At 58.3% G+C, this 23,435-nt stretch overlaps 1 protein-coding gene across 8 annotated transcripts in view; it reads right to left on the reverse strand.

Annotated features, from left to right (window-relative positions):
- Positions 1–23,435, reverse strand: part of CRTC1 (CREB regulated transcription coactivator 1) — a 71,732-nt gene that overhangs the window by 26,518 nt on the left and 21,779 nt on the right. For 6 of the 8 annotated variants that reach the window (XM_014781714.2, XM_087443477.1, XM_087443473.1 and 3 more), the window contains exons 2-3: positions 2,250–2,366; positions 1,093–1,140 (exon numbers count right to left, since the gene is read on the reverse strand). In XM_014781714.2, the coding sequence (XP_014637200.1) occupies positions 1,093–1,140; positions 2,250–2,366 (165 nt within the window). The remainder of the gene's footprint in view (positions 1–1,092; positions 1,141–2,249; positions 2,367–23,435) is intronic. The other 2 variants (XM_004422939.3, XM_087443474.1) reach the window with 1 other exon arrangement.

Genomic DNA, 23,435 nt, shown 5'->3' on the forward strand with positions numbered 1-23,435 from the left:
CAGCCCTGGGGCTTCCAGCCGAGGATGTCGAGGGGCCCACCTGGCCAAGTGCTGGCTCCCTGGAGGCTCCTCCTTCAGCCCGGGTGGGCTTGATGGAGACTCAACCCCCATGCACCCTCCCCAGACCTCATCCAGACATCGCATGAGGCACCACCGGGAGCCAAGCGCAGGCGCCTTCCGGAGCCCTCGCCCACAGCTTGGCCGGATGGGGCTTCCTTCCAGCACCTGGGGCTGGCACGAGGCCCCTGGCCAGGCCCTGCTCTCCCTCCTGGCTCCATGCCCCTAGGGCCCCCAGGAGCCTGCTCTCTGCCTGCCCTGGCACCGTGGGGCCTCTAGCCATCTGACTAGAGGACAAGACAGGCGGCCTTAGCCAGCTCTGGACACAGCCAGTTCCCCCACCCGGCCATCTGGTCCTTGGGCCCTAATGTCTTCTCTGGGCAGCTGGGCAAAAAGCAATTTCCTTCTGGAAGACTGCCACTGGCTGGAGTCACTGTTCCTCCCCACCCGTCCAAACACCCCGGCCAGCATCAGGGTGACTGCTCTTCCTGGTCCGGGGACCCCCGTCTCTCTCTGACCTGGTAAGGACCCTCCAGCTTGGGTCTTTCTGCACCTTTGCCTCCCAAAGGCTGCGGGGCTGGGAGACAGCCATGACTGAGGGAGGGTGGGGACCTTGCCATCCGGGCACGGACACCGGAGGGCAGGGGCTGTTCATCTCCTCCCAGAGATTCTTGGAAGGCCAGAGGGGAAACTGAGGTGGCTGAAGCAGAGCCAGAGGCAGAGAAAAGCTCGGGCCCGGCCACAGCCGGGCTCACCAGGCCACGTCTAGGATCCACGCACACGCATGTATGTGTGTGTCACAGGAATGAACCGTGCAGCATTGATGTGCATGCTCGGATCCCCAGGTGGAGGTCTCAACGCGACCACAAGCACGGCCCCAGATGGGGGTGCAGAGCAGATCTGTTTCCGTTTGGTGGACGGGACACCACCCACTGGGCCATGGGGGCTAGGGGGGTGGCCACACAGGAACACCCAGCACCCACGCTGGGGACACGGCTCAGGGGCTGGGTGGCCTCAGCCCAGGGGCTCATTTACCAGAGAGACAGGAGCCGCTGCCAGGGCCTCCCCCAGAAATCCGCTGGGCTGAAAATGCAAAGAATCGAGACTTTGAGACATTCCTGCCTCGCCCAGCCCCCCGTGCACCCTCAGCCCGAGGGGGCTCTACACCGACCCCAGGCAGGGCCAACCTGGGGGCTGCCCAGAAAGATGTTCTCCTCAAGGGAGGAGGAGACACAGGAAACAGAGAGGAGAGATGGGGAGGAGGGAGAGAAGCGAAACGAGGGGGCCTTGACCAAGAGGCCAGGCTCTGGGCAGACGGGGTCCGGGCAGCAGCCCACACATCTGCTCTGATGAGGAGGGGCTCGCCCTGGGGCCCAGGGAATGCAGAGGAGGCATCCCCTTGGGGGCCGGGAGGACCCCAAGCCAGCCTGGGGGACCCTGGGCAGTGCCCTGCTGTGTCCTGGGGCAGCATGGGAGGAGTAGGAGCTGGGGAGCGACTCAGGTGGGCAGCTGGGGGACTGAGCTCCCCAGGGACCCGCCCAGCTCCGCCTGGCCTGTCAGCACGTGGACAGACACGGCTGTTTCCAGGGCCCTGTCCCAGCAATGGACCTGTCCCGGCAGAGCCCAGACATCGTGCCGGGGGTGGGCTCACCTCACCCCAGCTTCCACCTGCAGACCAGGGCCAGGGCATGGCCTGGGGGAAGAGGCCGGCCCTACGCCTGGGCGGTGGGCCTTATCTCACATTATTTATGATAAGGATGTGCACAGCGGCCCTGTGGCCTGCGGGAGCCACGCTGTGTGGGTCTCTGCCAAGAAACGTTTGCAGACAAGTGGGGTCAGGCCACGGGGCCTCCTTCTGAGAATTGCTGGGCTTGCGGATTAGTGAGGCGGGACAGAGCCAAGCCCCAGAGGCCCCGAGCGGTTCCCGCTGCCGCACAGCCGGCCAACAGGTGTAGTGGCTGCCGAAACGCTCAAGGCCAGACCACGGCCTCACTTCAGGGTCTGCTGACAGGGGCCGGGCCAAGGGGATCCAGGAGAGCACCGGGGCAGGAGAGGAGTAGGCGGGGGGGCAGGGCAGTGACCCTAGCTGTCCGCAGTGGCCATCATGCACACATGCTTGGGCTGTGGCCAGGGCAGGGCCTGGAGTGCAATGCGCCCCAGGTGGGAGGCAGTGCGTTTGGATGGGGGCTCACCTGGAAGGGCAGATCCACGGTGCCGCTCCCAATCTGGTTCACGTTGGGCAGGGACCCGCCGTAGTACTGGCCACGGCTCGGGCCCAGCTGCAGGTACTGAGATTTCTGGAGCTGGAGCTGCAAGACAGAAGCCAGCAGCTGCAGTGGGGCCGGGGGGCCCTCTCGAGCACACCCCACAGAGTACCACCCCCAAGGGCCCCGAAAGAACCCCAGCGATGGGGTCAGTGGCACCAGTCACAGAGGGTGGGGACCTCGTCACTCAGATTCTTAAAGGAGCCAGGTGCCTCTCTACCATAAATGGCAGAACCAGAAACCCAAGGTGCCCTGGCCAGCCCTCCCCAGAACTCCATTAACTTGGGGGAGGCTTGCTGGCGGGCTCGGCCGGTTTGTGAATGAGTGAGAGTATCCATGTACCTGGAGCCTGCAGCCTGAGGAGGCGGCCCCTCACCCCCCCGGGGGAGCCATTTCTTATCACTGCCAAAGTCTACGTTCCTGGGGCAGAGGCCAGAGGCTGCAAATTGACTCCCAGACACAGGAGAAATCGTCTTTCCAATGGCCTGAATCAGAGCGGCCGTCTCAGAAGCACAGTGCTGGCTTTCCAGGGGCAGGATGTGCAGTCCCTGCGGCAGCACACAGGGCAAGCGGGGCTGCCAGAGCCCGTCTGAGCTCTATGGGGTACCTGCCCAAGTCCCCTCCCTGTCCTGCCGCCTCACAGGGGCCGGGCCCAGTGGAGGGCCTTTATCCTGGCTCGCTGCAACCCTGCACAGCCCTCCGCCTGGCACTTGCATGGGGATTTGTCGCGTGGGCCGGCCTCAGAACTAGGAGCCTGGGGCTCCCTTACCGGCCCCGGCTGCCTCAGAACGGGGCTGGGACCCGGCCTCTTCTCCCTCGAGCAGCCAATTCCACTTGCCCAGGATCAACGGCAGATGCCCCTGACCTGGTCAGCACCACCAACGGCCCTTGGGGCCGCAGATCCACAATGCCTGTCACACTGCCATAGGAGACAGGCTCCGTGACCGAGGGCAGCGGCTGGGCACGTGGGGAGGGTGGGCGTCCACTCGGGCCAGCTGGGCGGTTGCTAGGGTCGACGGTGTATACACAACAAGGCCAGTTCATGTTCCCTCGCAAACAGCTCCTGGCAGTGCTCCGTGAGCTGGCCGCCCGCACCGCCCTGCTCTCCCACACCGGCCCCAGCTTCCTGGGGGGCCTCGGACACCGGAGGGGGAAGCGAAGCTCAGGAACTGGCCACCCGCCCAGCCGAGCACCTCACCTAGGTAAACAGCTGTTTCCTCGAGCCGCGGTGGAGCCGAGGAGACTGACCTTTCTTGCTCCTTTGCGGTTGGTTCTCAGGCGCCTGCAGGGCCAGGCCCAGGGTCTGTCTCTGACGGCTGGAGACACTCCCCGTGAACACCCCACTGTGTCCCTCCCCACAGTCATGAGGGATAAAACAGGCCAGATCCTGGCCAGAGGGACAGGGAAGCCCAGTGTGGTGGGCAGAGGTCACCTCCAAGCTGAAACCACCCCCCATGCCCTCCTTGCGTCTGAGCTGTGTGGCAGGAGCCTGCACTGTGTCTGCCTCTCAAGAACCATGTGGCCCTGGAGGGCCATGGCCCTCTTCTGGGCCTCAGTTTCCCCTCCCCCAAGTGAGCTGTCCAGGCGAGTGTGCATGCAAATACCTGGCGTGTGATACAGGAAGTACTCACACCACATGCACTTTCATCACAGGCTGACCCACCAGCTCTGGAACCCCCACGTCAAAGGCAAACACTCCACAAAGCTGCCCGGTCCCGGGCCAGACGGAGCCCAGTGCTGAGGATGAGCTACAGGATCGGGGACTGACAGGACGCTCACAGCCTGCATGCTGCTGCAACACTGGCCCACCTGGGCCCACCTCTGTCCAAACCTCTCTCCCCGATGGCCCCCCACCCCCCGCCCACTTTGCTATGGAACTGTCAGACTGCAGGGGCATGGCCTCTGGGTCTGGAATGCATGCATGTGGGGGCCCTGTTCTTCCTTTGGGGGGCCCCGTGTGCATCCTTGGTTGCAAGTGGGGCTGCGCAGGAAGGAGTTAACCTGGCCCACAGAGGTCTGGCCTTTGCCCCCAGCTCCCGGGAAGGGGAAGCCCTCAGAAGGTCCTTGCTGCTAAGAGTGTCTTTGCTGGCCTGGGGCCACAGTGGGTGGTCTGCGTCAACAGTGTGATTTAGGGTGGGGGTCTTGGGCCATGTGGTATCAGCTCCCCTCCGCAGGGGCTGGAGATGGAGGTCAGCCACGTGGGTAGTCAGCTGGGTCTGCACATATGAGCCCCAATAAAAACTCTGGACACTGAGGCTCAAGGAGCCTCCCTGGATGGCAGTACACCATGCGTGTTGTCACACATTGGTGCTGGGAGAAGTGCTGTTCCCACAACTCCATGGCGAGGGGACAACCAGAAGTTCCGTGCATTGGACTCTCCTGGACGCCACCCCACGCACCCCGTCCCTTTGCCGATTGCAATTTGTGTCCTCTCGCTGTAATAAACTCTAAGTGTGTGTAGAATGGTTTTCAGTAAGTTCTGAGAGCTTCTAATGACTGTTGACCTGAGTGTGGTCTTTGGAACACTCCAATTCTGCAGTTGGTGTCAGACATGAGGGTGGTCCTGGGGACCCCCTAACTTTGCCAGAGCTGAATGCTCTCTCAGGCCTGGCTGGGAACCCCCAGGAGCAGGGTCCAGGGGTGAGGAATTGCCAGACTGAGGCTCCACCCATGGACCTGCTGCCTCAGAGGGAGGATAGCAGAGTGACACCATGGACAGGGTCTGACAAGCCGCTGGTCACTGAAGCTCATGCCTCTTCCCACTGCCAAGCCATGGTCCCTCAGGCATCTCTCTGCCCAGTGGCCCTCACTCCGTGACCACTCAACAGCACTTCCCCTTGACCCCGCCAACAGAGCTCCATGAACCCAGCATCCAAGCCAGGGCCTGTCACTCAGCAGAACCCACTGGTGGAACAAACCTACGAACACGTGAGTAAGTGAATAAACGAACACCACCATTCCCATACTCAGGGGCTGACTTTCACAAGCCAGATGAGAGGCCCGTCTGGAGGCCACGCAAGGACCTTTCAGGATGCCAACACAGCTCCCGATGCCCGTATGGAGGCTTGGGGCTGACACAGGGCTCAGAGGCCTCCCCTCCCCCTGCCCTGTCCTCATGGCTACTGGCCATGGCGGGGCAGGCAGGGAAGTGAGGCCTGGACAAGGCTGTTGCATGCTGGAGACCACCCGCTGGAAAGGGAGAGCTTCAGCTCCCTGGACTCCTCCTTGCTTGTGGCCTGTGGGTCAGACAGCTCCAGGTCTGAGAAGGGCTCCCTGACTCTGAGAGTGGACCCCACATTAGATTCAGAGGGCCTGAGCTGAGGGTGGGCAGCCGCCCCATTACCACGCTTTTGCTGTGGCCTCCCTGCCCTCCACTCTCCCCACTCTTTGTTCCCTCTGGCCGCTTGGCCCCAAAGCACCCCATTTGTGGCCCCCTAGGGCCTCAGCCTATGACAGTCCCCCCTCGACACCCATCCCAGAGGGGCCTCCCTGACACCCTGCCCAAGGTACAGCCCCCCAAGTCGCTACCAGCCTCTGGCTTTGTTGTTGTTGCTTTTAATAAAGTTTTCATTGTGAAAGTTGCAGATTTACAGAAAAACAGCAAAGATACTACAGAGTCCCTGAATATCCCTTACCCAGCTACCCTCTGACCTCACTGGGCCAACGCTAAGAAAACGACTGCGGTGCAGCTCCACCGACTGAGCCTATTTACTTGCCTCTTGGCTTCTCTAACCATCTTCGCTGTGTCTGAAATGCCTTTGCTCGTGACCCTGGCCACCATCCCCATCCCATACCCACAGACAGTGGGCACCCGAAACTCACGGTCTGCTGGTCATGCTGTGTCCAGTGCCAGGACTGCATATAGCCATGCTGGACCCCTGGCAAGTGCTGCTATGTGTCTGGCCTCGCCTCCCACCTGCCTGCTGCAGCCCTGGATCTTTCCACATCAACAGTCCCATCCGTGCCTCTCAAATTTTCTTGCCCTAAGGTTTGAACCAATGGGCCGAGCAGTGCCAGACCCCGGGGATCAGAGGCATCTCAGGGCTGAGGACAACAGGGCCACGAAGGATGACCGGGAAGCACAGCGCAGACATCAGCCATCCTATGCTCAGTCTCCCCGCCCCGAGTGTACAGATGGCACCCCAGGTGTCCCTGAGCCCCCGCTGTGGGGCATAGAGCCCTTCTGAAGTCTCAGCACATTTACGCAGCAAGCCGACCCTGTCATAAGTGTCCTGGGGCTACCAGAACACACTACCACAGAATGGGTGGCTTAAAACAACAGCAATTTACTGTCTCACAGTTCAAGAGGTGGAAGTCCAAAATCAAGGTGCAAGTAGGTTGGCTCCTCCTGGAGGCTCTGAGGGAGGATCTGTTTCAGGCCTCTCTCAACTTCTGGGGGCTCCAGGCGTTCCTTGGCTCATGGCTGCATCACTCCCATCTCTGCCTCCATCTCCTGTGGTCTTCTGTGTGTCTGTGCCTCAAATCTCTCTCTTTTGTCTTATAATAGTACCTGTCATTGGATTCAGGCCCACCTTAATCCAGAATGATCTCATCTCAAGACCCTTAATTATATCTGCAAAGGCTCTCTTGCCAAATAAGGTCACATTCCCAGGTCATAGGAGTGAGCACGTAGACATATCTTTTGCAGGGGACACAATTCAATCCAAGACAGGCCCTCTGAGGGAGGTAGCAGGACACTCCACTTTCTAGATGGGAAAACCAAGGCTCGGTGGCTGAGGGAACTGCCCAGGGCCACCCAGCTCAGAAGTGGCCAAGCGGGGCACAGACCCCACTCCTGGAACTTGACCCCTGCGTGACCCTGTGGACCAGTGGGCGGTTGGGACCGCAGAGTGCCACAGAGGCCACGTCGCATCTTGACAAGAGTGTCCAGCTCCTCTGAGAGCTTCTGGTCACAGCACCAACCTGACGATGACTCTACACGTGGACTCTATCATGGGCAAGCCCAGTACAGGTCTCCCTATAAAAATCCGCCTGTGGACCTGCCTCGGCCCTGAGCCCCTCATTTCCAGGCAGGGCCCTCTCCCCCCACACACAGCCTGTGCCCAAGGTCCCCGTACACAAAATCCTTCTCCCCTCTCCCTGCCCAACACCCACTTCCCCTGCAGAGCCCTGTGTAAACAGTGGCCTCTCTGGCCTCCCCTAGCCCCCTTCCTGACAGGATCCCACAGGGCCTCGCCCAGCACAGCACGCAGCCCTGGCCTCCGTCCATGCCCACGCCCCTACCGGACACGGCCCCTCATTCTGGTGGCCTCCAGGTGGCTGAGGAATGGGGGCCGGTGGCCCTGGGAAGGCGTGGTGTGACAGACACAGCCACTTCTTCAGGGCAGCCCCCAATCCTCCGGGACCTGCACAGGATGCAGCAATACCCCCACCTGCCAATCCCTCCCAGGCCTTGTGCTCCAGACAGAGCTGGCATTAGTGGAGCCTGCCAGAAATCACCATGGCAACTGGCCGGCCTTCTAACAAGATTAAGGGAAGCAGGCGTGCTGAAGGCTGAGCTCTGTCCTGCAAAGCCACGGCAGGTGCAGGGGCCACACTGTGGGGGGCCAGGGAGGAGGTGTGTGAGGAGGTGTGTGCTCCAAGCGGCCTCAGTGTCCCCCTCACCACAAAAGCCTGCACGGTCTGGCCCTCTGCTCTCCCTAACCACTGAGCTCCAGCACACAGGCCTCCTCACAGCCCCTCCATCAGCTGAGAAGGTCGTTGCCTCGGGGCCCTTGCACTGGCACTCCCTGCTCCAGAAGGCTCTTCCCGCTGGGCCAGCCCAACACCATGTACCTCACCCCCGTGGGGTCGTCTCCTCTGCAGCTCACTGTCCAAAACCACCCCACTGTGTTCTGTCTGTCTCCTCCCGTCAGACTGTCAGCCCCATGAGGACCCTGGCACATGGAACAGCCAGGCACACACGTGGTCAGTGAGTGAGCAGACACTGGATAAACATGTGCGCACAGGAACAACTACTAGACACGCTCAGAACCCTGGCAGAGCCCACATTTCTCCTGCGCCCATGTGGGACCCCTGTCCACTGCCCACAGTTAGGAAGAACAGACACTGCCCAAGTGCAGAGGCAAAGAACCACCCACAAGAAGGAGACGGAGGGCGAACGCTGTCTCCTCGCCAGCTCGAGCGCACGATGCTTCCGGGCCCCGAGCACTGCCCGGGAGCCCGGGGTAACTCGCACGCCATGACCCGCAACCCCGAACCTCAGGGCTCCCCTAGGTGGAGGCCTCAGAAGGCTGCCAAGGGCAGAGAGGCCTGGAACGGGCCACCTTTGGGAGTGTTTCCTGGGAAGGACGGACCAGGGCTTCGTCAGGTTCTCTAAGCATTCCAGCAGTCGTGGGGGTACGTGGAGGGAGCCCCAAGAGCCGCTGAAAGGATCTGATTCTGAGTCACGTGGAGTTGCCCACAGATTTTCTGGGGCCACTGTTCCCTGACGAGCGTGTGCATCCCAGTTTGTCTGGCTACGTCCCTCCAGGTTCCTTGCATGGCCTGGCCCGGCCCTGGGAGGCCCCCGGTGTCAGCTTGGGCACCAGGTGGCCAGTTCGAGGAAGACAAATGGCCCCTCCTGGGCTCCATTCATCACACTGGGCCCCACACTGCTCAGCTGAGGTTGGGTGACGTGTAAGGCTGTGGACAGCTCACTGAGACCACAGAGGTGACTCCAAACACCCCAGGCAGAGTCACCCCAGAGAGAGGAGGGCAGAGGGCTGCTGGTTCCAAGCCAGGATGCCCTGGCCTCCGCCCTATGGCCGCTGAGACACTAGCAGTGACCACTCATGCCGAGTGTCCATGGGATGTACAGTCTCTCTCCACGCCTCCCCTGCCCACTCCAGAAAGGATCAGAAACCCAGGGCTCTGGGGGAGACAGCTATACCTGAACAGGTGACCAACCAGGAAGGCCAGGGACTGCTCTTCTCTCTCTCTCTTTAAACTTTCTTCTTTTTTATCGTAGTAATGTTTACATAACATAAAATGAACCATTATAAAACCAACAATTCATTGGCATCTAGCACCTTCAAAATATTGTGCAATCACTACCTCTATCTAGTCCCAGAACATTCCCATCACCCCAAAAAGAGACCCTGTCCCCAAAAGCAGTCACTCCCCATCCCTCTCCCCCAGCCCCTGACAACACTAGTCTACTTTCTGTCTCTGTGGATTTGCCTGTTCTGGACATTTCATATAAATGGGATCACACACTACTTGTCCTTTTGTGTCTAGGTTCATTCACTCAGCATGAGGTTTTCGAGGTTCATCTACATTGTAACATGTCAGAGCTTCATTCCTGTTTATGGCTGAGTAATATTCCATTGTGTGGATGCACCGCATTTTGTGTATCCTTCATCTGTTGATGGACATTTGGGTTGTTTCCACGTTTTGGCTGCTGTGAACAGTGCTGCATGACCACACGTGTGCAAGTACCTGTCTGCCACCCCATTTCCAAATCTCCAGGTCTCTCCCCAGGAGTGGAGTTGCTGGGTCACATGGTCATTCTCTGTTCAACTTACTGAGGGAGCCGTCAGACTCTCCCACATTGTACATCCCCCCCAGCAGTGTGTGAGGGTTCCGATTCCTCCACACCCTCGCCAGCACTGCTGGTTCCTGTTTTTCTGGTAGGAGCCGTCCTGACGGGTGTGAGCTATATCTCACGGTGGTTCTTACTTGCATTTCCCTGATGACCAGTGACACTGAGCAACTTCTCACGTGCTTGGTGGCCATTTGAATATCTTCTTTGGACAGATGTCTATTCAAGTCCTTTGCCCATTTTTAAACTGGGTTGTCTTTTTCTTGTTGAGTTGCAGGAGTTCTTTATATATTCTGGGCATTAATCCCTTATCAGCTGTATGGTTTGCAAATATTTTCTCCCATTCTGTGGGTTCTCTTCTCACTTTCTTGATAGTCTTTTGATGTGCAAAAGTTTTCAATGTTGATAGAGACCAATTAATCTATTTTTCTTCTGTTGCTTGTGAAAAATCCCTTGCCTAACCCAAAGCCAGGAAGATTTACACTTATGCTTCCTTCTAGGAGTCTTATAGTTTTAGCTCTTACATTTAGGTCTTTGGTCCACTTTGAGTTAATTCTTGTTAACTTTGTTGCTGCTCTGGTCCCACCTCCCCACCAGCCCCCAAGGCAACTGAGGGTTGCCTTGAGGAGAGCCAGGTGGACCCCACGGAAGTGAGCCTGGTACACTGGAGTTTCTCATTAAACATCTGCCAAGTGCAGGAGGGAATAATGAATGAATGAGGGAATGAATGAACGAGTCACAGGCGTGTGGCCCAGCACCGATTCCAGGCTGAGTCACCCCGGCCCGCGGCCCCCTGGCCATCCGAGACACTCCCCAGCTGCCTCCCCCCTCATTCCCAAAGTGTAAATACAGAACCAGATACACAAACACCAGCGTGCCTCGGAATGCCTTTAATCAGGCCCTGCTGCCGCTGCCAAATTCCCAGCCCGGCAGAGTCAGAGGGTCTGCAGCGAGCACGTTTGGACTCCCTTGCTGGTGGTGGTGGTGAACACAGATGTTCCGGCTGGGACGTGTGAAGGGTCCCTCGGGGTCTGAGTGCAGCACAGCTGGCTCAAGGAGGCCTTTCTCCCTGTGAATGAGACCCCAGCCCTGCCAGTCAGCTGGGCGCCCACCCTGGGTGGGGCCTTGCAGCAGCCCTGGGACGGGGGGACACATGGCTTCACCTCTGTTTCACAAGTGGGGAAACTGAGGCACTGAGGGACGCGAGGTTTGCTTGAGGTCACCAAGAGATGGGAGGGGGCCTCAGTTACAATCTAGGCTCTTTCCCTGGCAAACCCCAACTTCCCCTCAGTGGCCCACAAGGCCAGCCCTTGCCATCTGCCTCTGTGCCCTTGTATCCACCGCCCTCTTTTCTGGAACCTTCCACAGCAGCTCCTTCTCATCATTTGGGTTTCAGCTCAAACATCACCTCCTCAAGAAGCCTTCCCTGACCCCCTACTTCCAAAATGCCCCTCTGTATTAGTTTGGGCTGCCATGACAAAACCCCACAGAGACTGAGCAGCTCAAACAACATTTATTTCTCAAAGTTCTAGAGGCTGAAGTCCAAGACCAGGGTTCCGGGACAGCCTCTGGTGTGCGCCCTCTCACTGGCCTGCAGAAGGCCGCCTTCCCTGTGTCCTCACGTGGCCTTTCCTTGAGGAATGTGGGGAGAGAACTCTCTCTCTCCTGTTGGATCAGGACCCCATCCCTATAACCTCATTTTACCTCAGTCACCTCCTCACAGGCCCCATCTCCACATACAGTCACACTGGAGGTTAGCGCTTCCCCATATGAATTTGGGGGATACAATTCCGTCCCCAGCACTCTCTCACAGATATGCTGCCAGCCTGTGTCTGTCTGGTGGGCCAGCATGCCCTAACTGCTGGGCCCTGCTTGCCTGTCCTCTGTGGGTGCCTCAGGGACCAGCAACTCCCTCGGGAAACGAACGTCGACAGCTGTATCTGGAACTGGGGAGCCCCGGAATCACCCTACAGCCTGAATCCTCTGGTAACACCCAGAGCCAGCCAGGCCCAGGCAAAGCCCAGGGACCCCAGGACTCTCGCGGCAGGAGGCCCCTGGGTGCAGGGTGGAGTGGCCTGTGGAAAGGGGCCTTCTCTGGGCCTGGCCCCGGAGAGCCCGAGAGTCGGCGAGGCACAGGTGACCAGCGGTGCACACTCTCTGGGGGCTGCTGAGGGAAGAATCAGTTGCCCAAATATAAAGCGATGCGCCTGCTCCCCAGGGCCATAGGCCGGGGGTTGGCTGGGAGCACCTGGCAAGCATCTCAGGCGGCTGCAAGGCAGCATGACGGAGCAGGAACCCCTGTACTGGGCTAACCAGTGTCCCAAAACTCACGCTCACCCCGAACCTCAGAATGTCACTTTGTTTGAAAACAGAGTTTTTGCAGATGTAATTACTTAAGGCTCTTGTGAGGAGGTCATCCTGGATTTAGGAAGGTCCCTAAATCCCATGACTGGTGTCCTTACAAGAGGACACAGAGACTGACAGGGAGACAGCTATGTGAAGACAGAGGCAGAGATCAGGTGATGCGGCCACAAGCCAAGGAACCCCAAGGGGTGCCGGCAGCCATCAGGAGCTGGGAGAGAGGCCTGGGACGGACTCCCCCTCAGCGCCCCCAGAAGGAGCCAACCCTGCCCACACCCTGATCTCGGACTTCTAGCCTCCAGAATTAAGGGGGCATCAATTCCTGTTGTTTTAAGCCCCACAGTTTACGGTACTTTGCAACGGCAGCCCCAGGACACTAACTGCCGCGAAGCAGAGTCCACGGGGGCCAGAGGGAGGCAGGGCCACTCAGAGCCAAGCTTGGGGCAGGCGGGGACCCTGAGACTGGACAGTGGGGGAAGGCTGACGATGGGGACCCTCAAGTCAATACTCCAGGCTGCAGAATGAGTTAATAAGGGTCCCAGCAGAAGGAACAGCAAGGGCAGAAGTGGAGGCCCACGAAGAGAGGGAGGAAGGATGAGGCCAGGCCAGCTCTGAAGGGCGGTCACTGCAGAGGGACAGGGAGGGCAACACTGGAGCCCAGACCAGGACAGCACAGGGGGTGGCCAACGCCTGGCTGGAGACCCAGTGCTGGCGACTCAGTGGACTTGCCAGGCAGGTGGGGTCTTGGCACACTGGGAACTGCAGAAGGGCCATCCCCAAGACACCTCCCCAGCAGGTCTGAGGGACGCCCCTCCCCGACCCCACGCCAATCCCACCCCCAGGCCCTCAGGGCTGCGGCAGGTGGAGCAACGTGGCTGTGGGGTCTCACCAGGCACAGAGCTCAGCCCTGGCTACTCATCTCCCTCTGGCCTGCAACTGGGCACTGCATCCCCAGGGCTGGAGCGGCATCCAGCGAGCCGGGGCCTCAGCAGTGCAACTCCCCCACTCCTCATCCACATACTGACTCCGGGGCCACAGCACGTCACCGTCAGGTCCACACGGGCTACATGCAGCAGGCCGGGAGGGTCTAGTGTTTGCTTGTCCACTCCCGCCCTGGACGAGCCCTGGCAGGTTCAGGAGAGCCACGAGGGGCCCCAAGTGGGAAGCAGGGGTCGTGCTGTGCAGGGTCCACACACAGCCCAAAGGCAAAGCCCAGTGCTGCCAGCAGGGCCAACTGGAGACACAGGCCACCTTCCACCATTCTCTGGTGGGGGCCATGCACAGCTGTGGGCTGCTGAGGCACTTTCTGCATTTCAGATATCTGCTTCCCCCACTTCCACGTCATGGTGTCCACGGGAGAGGAGGCCAACTGCCCCACACGGCACAGGGTGACCAGCACATGAGCACCACCCCCAACCCCATCTGTCTGAGCGCCAGCTTCCCGCAGCACAGCGGAGTATGCCCACCGCTAGCCAGCATCCCCCGAGGCAAGTGGCCGACCAGGCACACGGCAAGGCTCCGTCCGAATGGCCAAGGGCACCTGGTTTCACCAGCAACCTGGGGAAGCTCTCCCAGCCCCACAGGGTGCCAGACTTGGCCTGGCAGGAGCTCTGAGGCAGCTATGAGGCTGGGGCTCGCAGCCAGAGAGGCCTCCAAGAATGAGGCAAACAGAATCGAGTCACATTCTAAAGATCAGAGTTGAAGAAGTTACTTGGGGCCACTCATTTATACTAGGACAGCATTCTAACGTGACTTGGTTTCCAGAGCTGATAAGATCGAGAGCTCTGAGATTTTGAAGTCCAAACCCCTTGGCCACTGTAGCTCTTTCCAGGTTCTGCTTATCCCCGATTCACGCTATATGGCTAATTAAGCTAAAGAAGCTGGGAATAAAGTTTGGAACAAGGTTAATAAAGTTCCTTGCCTACTAACAAAAAAGGGGGAGGGGTCAGGACAAGGCACACTCTAGGCCCTTGGGCAGCCTTGCCGGGGGGCAGGGCACCGGGGGAGGGGCGCTTCTCCGGGAGCAGGGACCCTGACCCCGGGGCCCCTCTCTGTCCATCCCCACTCTTGGGCTCTGTAACAAATGACCATAAACTGGGTGGCTTGAAACAACAGGAATTTATTCCTTCACTGTTCTGGAGGCCAGAAGTGAAATCAAGGAGCGGGCAGGGCTGGCTCCTTCTCGAGACTCTGATGGAGGATCTGTCCCAGGCCTCTCTCCTGGCCTCTGGGAGCTGCTGACAGTCTGTGGTATTCCTGGGCTTGGAGACGCATCCCTCCGATCTCCGCCTCCATCTCCACACGGCCTTCTCCCAGTGGGGCTCTATAGTGTCTTCTTGTGAGGACACCAGTCACTGGATTTAGGGCCCACCCTACTCCAAGATGACCTCATGGTGACTTGACATCTGCAAAGACTCTATTTCCAAATAAAGTCCTGTTAGCAGGTTCTGGTTGGACATGAATTTGGGGGGACGTTCTTCACCCCATCAGTCACTCAATCCTGTGTCAGCTGAGGTTCCACGCTAAGAACCGTCCCACGATGGCAACACCCCAAAGCTCAAGCCCCACCCCTACTGCTGCAGCCCTGGCCCCGGACAGCGTTCTCCCCTCCCGAGCCTCCATTTCCTCTGCTGTCACCTAGGGGCTGAGGGGTGAGGCTGGGGCGGCACATGGACCCGCCCAGCACTCGTCAGCTGCAGCGGAAATGAGCAGGACCCTGAGAGGCAGGTGGCCAGCAGCGTCTACAGAGTCATTTGGCAGCGTCCGTTGGGAGCCTGAACGACGTTCCTGCCCTCTGACCCGGTAATCCCACTTCTGGGAAGCTCTCCTGAGGGAGATCGTCCAAAACACAGATTTATGCGCAAAGATGTTCCTGAATCATCGGTCGGCAGAGCAAGGAGCTGGAACTTGGCTGCAGGACATAGCCTCACCTCCAGAGAAGAGCGAGGACACGCGCCCGCGGGGCTGGAGGTGGATGGTGGGAAACCGACGATGGTCACGATTTCTAGACCGTCTCCACAACAGACCCGTACACGGACAGGAGGATCTGGGATGAGGCCAGGCCACCCCCTTCCCAAGGTCGTCCCTAAGTGGGATGGGGCGCTGGAACATGCAGGGGTTAGCAGAGAAGAGCAGGGAGCAGGGTGGCCAGCAGCACAGAAATGCCCCACAGGGTGGGAGAGGAATTCTCCGGAACAAATGCAGGACCAGCTAACCACAGAACAGAGGAGAGGATGCCACGCACGTGGTGGTCAGGAAAAGGGAGGTCGGACAACTGGGCAACTGTGAGAGGGAAGGAATGAGACTCAAAGGGGACATGCGCACGGCAAAGGCCAGGAAGAGGGCAGAGGGTCATGCCAATCCCAAGAGACCTGAGCGGCCTGGTGGCCCCATGAGCAGACAGCTCAGGCCCGGCACTCGCACCTTCTTCAACACTGACTGAGAGCCCTGGTGTGGGATGGCCAGCCCAGCCACTGCCCTCTCCTCGAGAAGGGTGACCAAGGCCACCTGGGCTCTGGGCCAAGACCAAACACCCGGGTTCATCCTCTCCAGGACAGAGACGGACACGAACCCAAAAAACAGGCCAATGAGATGATCTGACAGTGAAGGGTTCTGTGAGGATGGGGGGGGGGGGGGGCGCTTCCTGGAGGCCATGGGAATGGATGCCCAACTGGACAGAGCTGTGGAAGAAGCGGGGATTCAAGGTGCAGAGGTCAGAGAGGAGGGCCCCCCACTCAGGCCAAGGGGCCCAGGGAGCAGGATCTCACATACGGACAATAGGTCACAGACATGGAGATGTGGAGACGTACCCCAGCTCAGGGCGGGCCCCCCACCGAGAGGGGGCAGGGAGGGCGGGGAGGGTGCAGGGCAGGCGTGCTGAGGTGGTGTGGGTGGGGGCTGGGCAACAGGGTCGGAGGCCCCTGACAAGAGCAAGAAGGTGGTGACAGTGAGACCAAGATGGTGCGTTCCCCTGCCCCATGTGGGCGCCATCCAAGCAATCAAAGCTAATCAGCTCAGGACACACATTGGGTTCACAGTGTGTCCCTGAAAACTTATGTCCTCATCCTCACCCCAGGAGCCTGTGACTGTGACCTTATTTGGAAAAAGAATCTTTACAGATGTAAATAAGGTAAGTAACCTGGGATGAAGAAATCTTCCTGCGTTATCTGGGTGGCCTCTAAATCCAGTGACAAGTGTCCTTATAAGGGACAGAAGAGGAAACAACATGGAGAAGGCCATGTGGAGAGGGAGGCAGAGACTGTGGTGATGGCTCCACAAACTGAGGAAGGCCAGAGCCCCCAGGAGCTGGAGGCCAGGAAGGCTCCTCCCCTAGACCACCAGAGGGAGCGCAGCCCTGCCCACACCTGGATTTCAGACTTCTGGCCTCCAGCATGTGAGAGAATAGACTCCCGTTGTTTCAGCCCCCCAGTCTGTGGTGCTTGATATAGCAGCCCCAGGACACTCACACCCGTGGGCCCCCAAGCCAGGACAGGGGCAGCCATCTCCCCTTCCCAGGGGAAGCTGAGGCCTGGTGGGTGGGCCCTGAACGCCAAGCTCATGACAGAACCCCACAAAAACACACAGAAGGTGCACCATTACCTCTTTCTTTTAACAGGAAACTGAAACTGAATTCCAGCAAGCATGGAGAACAACACGCCGTGCATACGCCCACCCCCGCCCAAGACCTAAGAGCTGCTGCTGCTCCCTCATCATGGCCTCTCACTCCGCAAAGCAGCTGATGGGCCCCAAGGATGCCGCCACGGCGCTCGTGCTCATGTCGTGCTGCCCTGCAGGTGACGCCGGACGCCATCATCGTTGACACGCCAACCCACATCCTACCTTCTTGGGGCTCTGAGCGCACCAGCCTCTGAGGGGATGGCGGCCAGGTGGGGACCATCTCACTCCATCCAGGCCCCGCACCTCTCCTGCTCACAGGCCCCTCTGACCATCCAGGGCTCACAGCTCTTTTAGGTCCCATGTCCTTGTCCCCAAACAAAAGCTCCCGAGGCAGGAAACACAGAACGGATGCGCGCACGCCTGTCCTTGCAGAGTTCCCCGAGAGGCCCTCCATCCAGCAGACACCAAGCCCACTGCTGAGAATGTGGCCCTGAACCCACCACAGCCAGAAACTTGTGACACTTTAAACTGAGTGTGGTGGTGCCACACGTCCTGGGAGGGCAGACAGCCCCGTGCTGGATCCCACTCTGCACCCATCAGTCTCAGCAGGGGGGACACCCGCCCCTCCTGGGCCTGTTTCATCCTTCCTCGCCCACAGGCACCTCCTGAGCACTGGCTCCAGGGGCAGGGACGGAGGGAGGGAGGCGGAGGGAGATGGAAGGTCAGGGGCAAACAAATTTATAAACTGCAAATGGACCATCCACAACTGCCAAAATGTGGAAACAACCAAACGGATGAAGGCATGAAGGATCAATCAAATGTGGTCCATTCACACAGTGCAGCATCAAAAGGAAACAGTGACACACACGCTACAACGTGGATGAACCTCGAAAGCATCATGCCGAGTGAAAGGAGCCAGACACAAAAGGCCACATAGTGTGTGACTCCACTTATATGAAATGTCCACAAACCAAGGAATACTGGAGCCCCCAAGAGCTAGAAGAAGCAAGGAAGGGTCCTCCCCTAGAGCCTTTGGAGGGAGCTCAGCCCTGTGACACCTTGATTTTGGACTTCTGACCTCCAGACTGTGAGAGAATGAATGTCTGTTGTTTAAGCCCCCCAGTCTGTGGTCATTTGTTACAGTGGCCCCAGGACACTGAGAAAGGCCTGAGGGCTCTGCACCTCCATGTGTGTTGTACATAGAGAGACAGATCTCCAGAACTCATCGTTTCTCTGCCTGGACTCTGAACACACCCCTGGGTGCACACACAGCTTCTAGAACGTGTGAGCACACATCTCTATTTGTAGCCAAGGGAAAGGATCCCTTGCAGTTTAATTTTACATCTCATCACCAATTGGATAACACACACCACCAGCTGAATGCCGGCCACAGGAAATGGGGGCTGCCTCCCAGCAAGTGGCCCCTCGGCCTGGGCAGAGAGCCGGGCAAGGACAACGCCGCCATGGCGTGTCCTGCCCCTCCCTCGCCCTGCCTGGCCCACCTCGAAAATGTCAGGCCGAGTTTCCCACAGGTGCCTGACCTGCCTCGGGGAAGTAGGGTCCCAGACATGGCGGGAGGCCGGGCCTCTTCACACTGGGGGGAGCAGTGCCCACTGGCCTCAGGGATCCCAGGCGCCGCAGGGTGATCTGCCAGCAGCTGCCTCGGGCTGATGCCAAACAAATGATGTTTGAGAACGGCATCCACACGCTGCCACACGGCCTTGCTGGGGTGCTGGAGTGGAACCACCTCTCACGAGCAGCTCTTTCAACACTGTCTCCCCCCCACGGCAGGGGCCACAGGAAGATAAGACAAAAGCAAGATGCCCTCATTACCACGGGCCCAAAATAGCTTTTGTGCTCCATTTTTTAGACATAGCACAACTATGGAGTTACATAACGACACTAAAAGCCGTTCTGTGGTCTGGGAGGCAGGATCCTGGGCCTGCCTGGGCCCACCCTGTGCCCCTCAGGTGCCTTCACAGCTCTGCCCTGAGCACCCAAGACCCTCAGCCCCCAGCAGGGCCCTGGGCAGCACCTGTTCCAGGCATGGGGACGGGACAGGGTTGGCCTGGGGGCTGCCTCGCTGCCCTCAGACCACATTCACTGTCCACCAAGGCGGGCCCCACACAGAACCATGCATGGTCCAGTGGACACTTCCCAGGACAGGCTTCGCTGTGGAGGAACTGTTACCAGACCAGGGCCGCACCCCCCCAGGGAAGAGGAAGCAAGAACAAGGGCCAGGAAAGGCGAAGGCCAATGGTGGCACAGGTGGCTGGGCAGGCAGACATGGCGGGGAGACTGCAAGGAGTTCAGGCCTAAGAGGAGGCCAGGATGGGCTGGAGGAGACCTGAGTGCAAGCCGAGGTGCGGGGCCAGCAGGGGAGCACGGCAGAGTCTCTGCAGGCCCCCCTGTCCCTCTCCCTCTTGTGGCTTCCATGAGCAAGTCCCAGCAGCTCAACATCCAGGGCCTCCGGGGTCCCAGCCTGTGTCATCTCGCACCAGGACACCTGCACAACCTCCTCCCCATCCCCCTGCCCAAAGCCCACTTTGCACATCGCTGCCAGAAACTCAAGCCTGTTCCTTATTAATTAAGTTCAAATTGTGTCATGCTCCTGTTTTAAACACACCAGTTTTATTTAAAATAAAACCTGACCCCAGTTTGGTGGTTCCTGGACAAGTTAAACAGAGATACCACAGGACGCAGCAATTCCATTCCTCAGTATATACCCCAATAAATCAAAGACCTACATCCACACCAAGACCTGCACACGCGTGTTCATGGCAGCCAAAAATGTGGAAACAACCCAGGTGTCCATCCATGGGTGAGTGGGTAAAAAAACACAGTCCATCCACACAGTGGAATATTACTCAGCCACAAAAAGGAATGAAGCACTGATTATGCTACAATGTGGCTGAATCTCAAAAACATCATGCTGAGCGAGAGAAGCCAGACACAAAGGGCCACATGTTGTATGATTCCATTTATATGAAGTGTCCAGAACAGGCAAATCCACAGAAACAGAAAGCAGATTAGCGGTTTCCAGGGGCAGGGGGAGGGGGTGGGGAGTGACTAGGTATGGGGATGACATCTGCTTTTGGAGTTATGGAAATATTTTAGAACTAGATACAGGTGATGATTGCACAACACTGTGAATGTACTAGATGCCATTCAATCGTTCACTTTAAATGGTTCATTTTATGCTATGTGAAATTCAACTCAATTATCAACCAATGAATCGACGAAAATCAAACCAGACACATTACAGTGCTGGCCGCGCTGCGCTGTCTTTCCAGCTGCGCCCTGCCCCGCCACCCGGGTCTTCTTCCTGCTCCTCGAGAGGGCCGAGTCCCTCTCCGCTCAGAACCCCTGTCTGTGCCTGCCCCTTCTCCCACCCATGCTCCTCCAGCTCTGGGAACAGCTGTGCCCCAACCTGGGGGTTGCACGCCAAGTCCCCTCCTCCAAGAAGCCCTGCCTCCCCCAATCTGCTCCCTGCCCAGCACTCAGCCCTGCCTCCTCCCCTGGGCCTGGGAGGGCAGAGCAGTGGCCGTAGGCCTCCAAGCTGCCCGGGGTCAAATGGGGGCTGCTGAGGAGGGGAAGGCCTGGACCCTCAGCTCTGCCCACGCGTGGTGGATCTGCCCGCGCGTGGTGGATCTGCCCGCGTGCAGCATGGGGCGGCAACCCTGATCCCCTTCACGGTCTACTGGAGCCAGGCTCCAGGGCTGCGCCTGACCCCGAGGGCCACCGCCCAGTGGCCATTAACACACCAGGGACAGAGGCCCCAGAGGAGACAGGCCTAGTCCTGAGCTCCACACACCCCAGCCCCCCCACAAACCAGAGCACTCCCCTGCGAGAGTGCTAGAGGGAAGCCCTCCCCTCGGCTCCGGGTGAAGCCCACTTGGACCCCACTCCCAAATCCAGCAGCCCTCTTCTCAGCGCCCGCCTCGAGCTCATCAGGATTCGCTCAAAGCCCCCGAAACTCATGCCTCCCTCCCAGCTCCTGCCATCCCCACAGGGAGGCTGCACAGAAAGCACAGGCTAGCGCACGTACGCACCCTCACTCACGTGTGCGCACACAGGGGCACACATGCACACTCGGACACACACTCACACGAATGTGTTCTCACACACCCAAGCACTCAATGCACACTCATCCACACACGCATGTGGGCACACCCATTCACACACGTGTGCTCGCTCGCTCACGCACACTGACATGTGCACAAGCTCACGCCCTCCCCAGGGACTGCATCTCTCTCAGACCACTCCCATCTTGCTCCACATCTGCTCCAGCACCAGGCCCTCCCACTCCTCCCTTCACACCCGGGTCAAAGCCCCACCATTTCTTGCGGACGAATACGGGAGCCTCCTGCTTGGGTCCCCAAATCAACTCTGCAGCCCCAATCCTCTTTGCAAGTGGCAGCCAGAGTCATGCCAAACTGCCCACCTGAGCAGGTAGGTCCTAGAGCATCTCTCCTTGCCAGGCCCTCCAGCCCTCGCCTCCCCCAGCAGCCTCTCCCAGCACACAGGCCCTGCTTCCACACACCTGCCCCTGCCCCTGACTCTGCAGGAGCCGTGTCCCAGCACCACCTCCAACTGTGATTCTCAGACCGAGGTCCCCCTCCTGGGACTGCGGGACCCACGAGGGCGGAGCATGGCTATTGCGCTCACCGTGGAATGCCCAGAGCCAGGCACCAGGACGGGCAGCTAGGCGCCCCAAAGGCTTCTCCTCGCCTGCAGCGCAGCATGGGGCCTGGCCCTCAGCGTCGGCCCCCCTCAGTGACCCCGCAATCCCACAGCTGCACACGTGCTCCAGGCTCTGGGTGCGAGAATGAAGTGGCAGCTCCAAACAGCAGCAAAGCAGAAGCGACAGTGGCAGGAATACCAAATGTGGCAAATAACTGCGGACATTGCAAACGACGTTGCAAACGACAATACGGTGCTGACCTCAGCAGGGTGGGCTCATCCCTCCGCGGAGACAAATCTCAAAACCCAGGCCAACTCAGCGAGACGCTGGCCTGGGGGGCCATCTGCACATGCGAACAGCACCATACTCTGGGATGTGAAGATACCGTGACGAACAACTCAACAACAAAAAAACAACCAACCTGATCAGAAAATGGGCAGAGGATGTGTACAGACATTTTTCCAAAGAAGATACATAGATGGCCAATAAGCACATGAAAAGATGTTCAACATCACTAACCATCAGGCAAATGCAAATCAAAACTACAATGAGATATCACCTTACACCGTTAGAACGGCTGTAATCACCAAGACAAACAACAACAAGTGTTGGAGAGGATGTGGAGAAATCCTCATACACTGCTGGTGGGAACGCAAACTGGTGCAGCCACTATGGAAAACACTATGGAGATTTCTCAAAAAATCAAAAATAGAAATACCATAGGACCCAGCTATCCCACTACTGGGTATTTACCCAAAGAACCTGAAATCAACAATTCAAAGAGACTTATGCACCCCTATGCTCGTTGCAGCACTATTCACCATAGCCAAGACATGGAAGCAACCCAAGTGCCCATCAACTGATGAGTGGATAAAGAAGATGTGGTATCTATATACAATGGAATACTACTCAGCCATAAAAAAGACAAAATGGTGCCATTTGTGACAACATGGATGGACCTTAAGGGTATTATGCTAAGTGAAATAAGCCAGAAAGAGAAAGACAAACACTGCATGATTTCACTCATATGTGGAAGATAAACAAACACATGGACAGAGAGAACAGATTAGTGGTTACCAGAGGGGAAGGGGGGTGGGGGTGGGCATAAGGGGTAAAAGGGCACATTTATATGTGACGGACAAATAATAATGTACACCTGAAATTTCACCATGTTACAAACTATTGTGACCTCAATTAAAAAAAACAAAACCTACCGTGATGCAAGCACAGGCGTGACGCGGCGCTGAGAGGCGCGCTGAGCAGAGGGCAGGCGCTGCACGAGGGCCGCAGGCGACGGAGGGCAAGTCCTGCCCCTGTGGGTGTAGGGCCTTCACTGCTGCTGACTTTTCCACCCCATCCACAGCACTTACCTTCTGTTGTGGGCTGAACTGTGTCCCCCAAAAAGAGATGTCCAAGTCATCACCTCTGCACCCAGAATGTGACTTTACTTAAAAACAGGGTCTTGGCAGCCGTGAGCAAGTTATGACGAGGTCGTAATGGAGTAGGGTGGACCCTAATCCAATGACGGTGCCCTTATTAGAAGAAGAGAGGACACAGACACAGAGGGGAAGGCAGAGACTGGGGTGATGCAGCATGCCTGGAGCCCCCAGAAGCTAGAAGAGGCGAGGAAGGCTTCTTCCCTAAGAATCCCCAGAAAGAACCAACCCTAGTGACACCCTGATTTCCAACTTCTGGCCTCCAGAATATAAGACAATCAATTCCTGTTGTTTTAAGCCAGCAGGTTTGTGGCCACATGTTGTGGCAGCCCCAGGACACTAATAAACACTCCTGGAGAGCCCCCAAGGCCGCCCTCAGGCTGCGTGAGGCAGCACCAGAGACCACTGTGAGCAGGAGGGGCCTTCAAAATGCACTGGGGGAGGTCACAGGAGGATGTAGCCAATGCAGCGGA

Source organism: Ceratotherium simum, chromosome 18, assembly GCF_057802395.1.
Source record: "Ceratotherium simum simum isolate JZ-2026a chromosome 18, ASM5780239v1, whole genome shotgun sequence".
Lineage (NCBI taxonomy): Eukaryota > Metazoa > Chordata > Mammalia > Perissodactyla > Rhinocerotidae > Ceratotherium > Ceratotherium simum.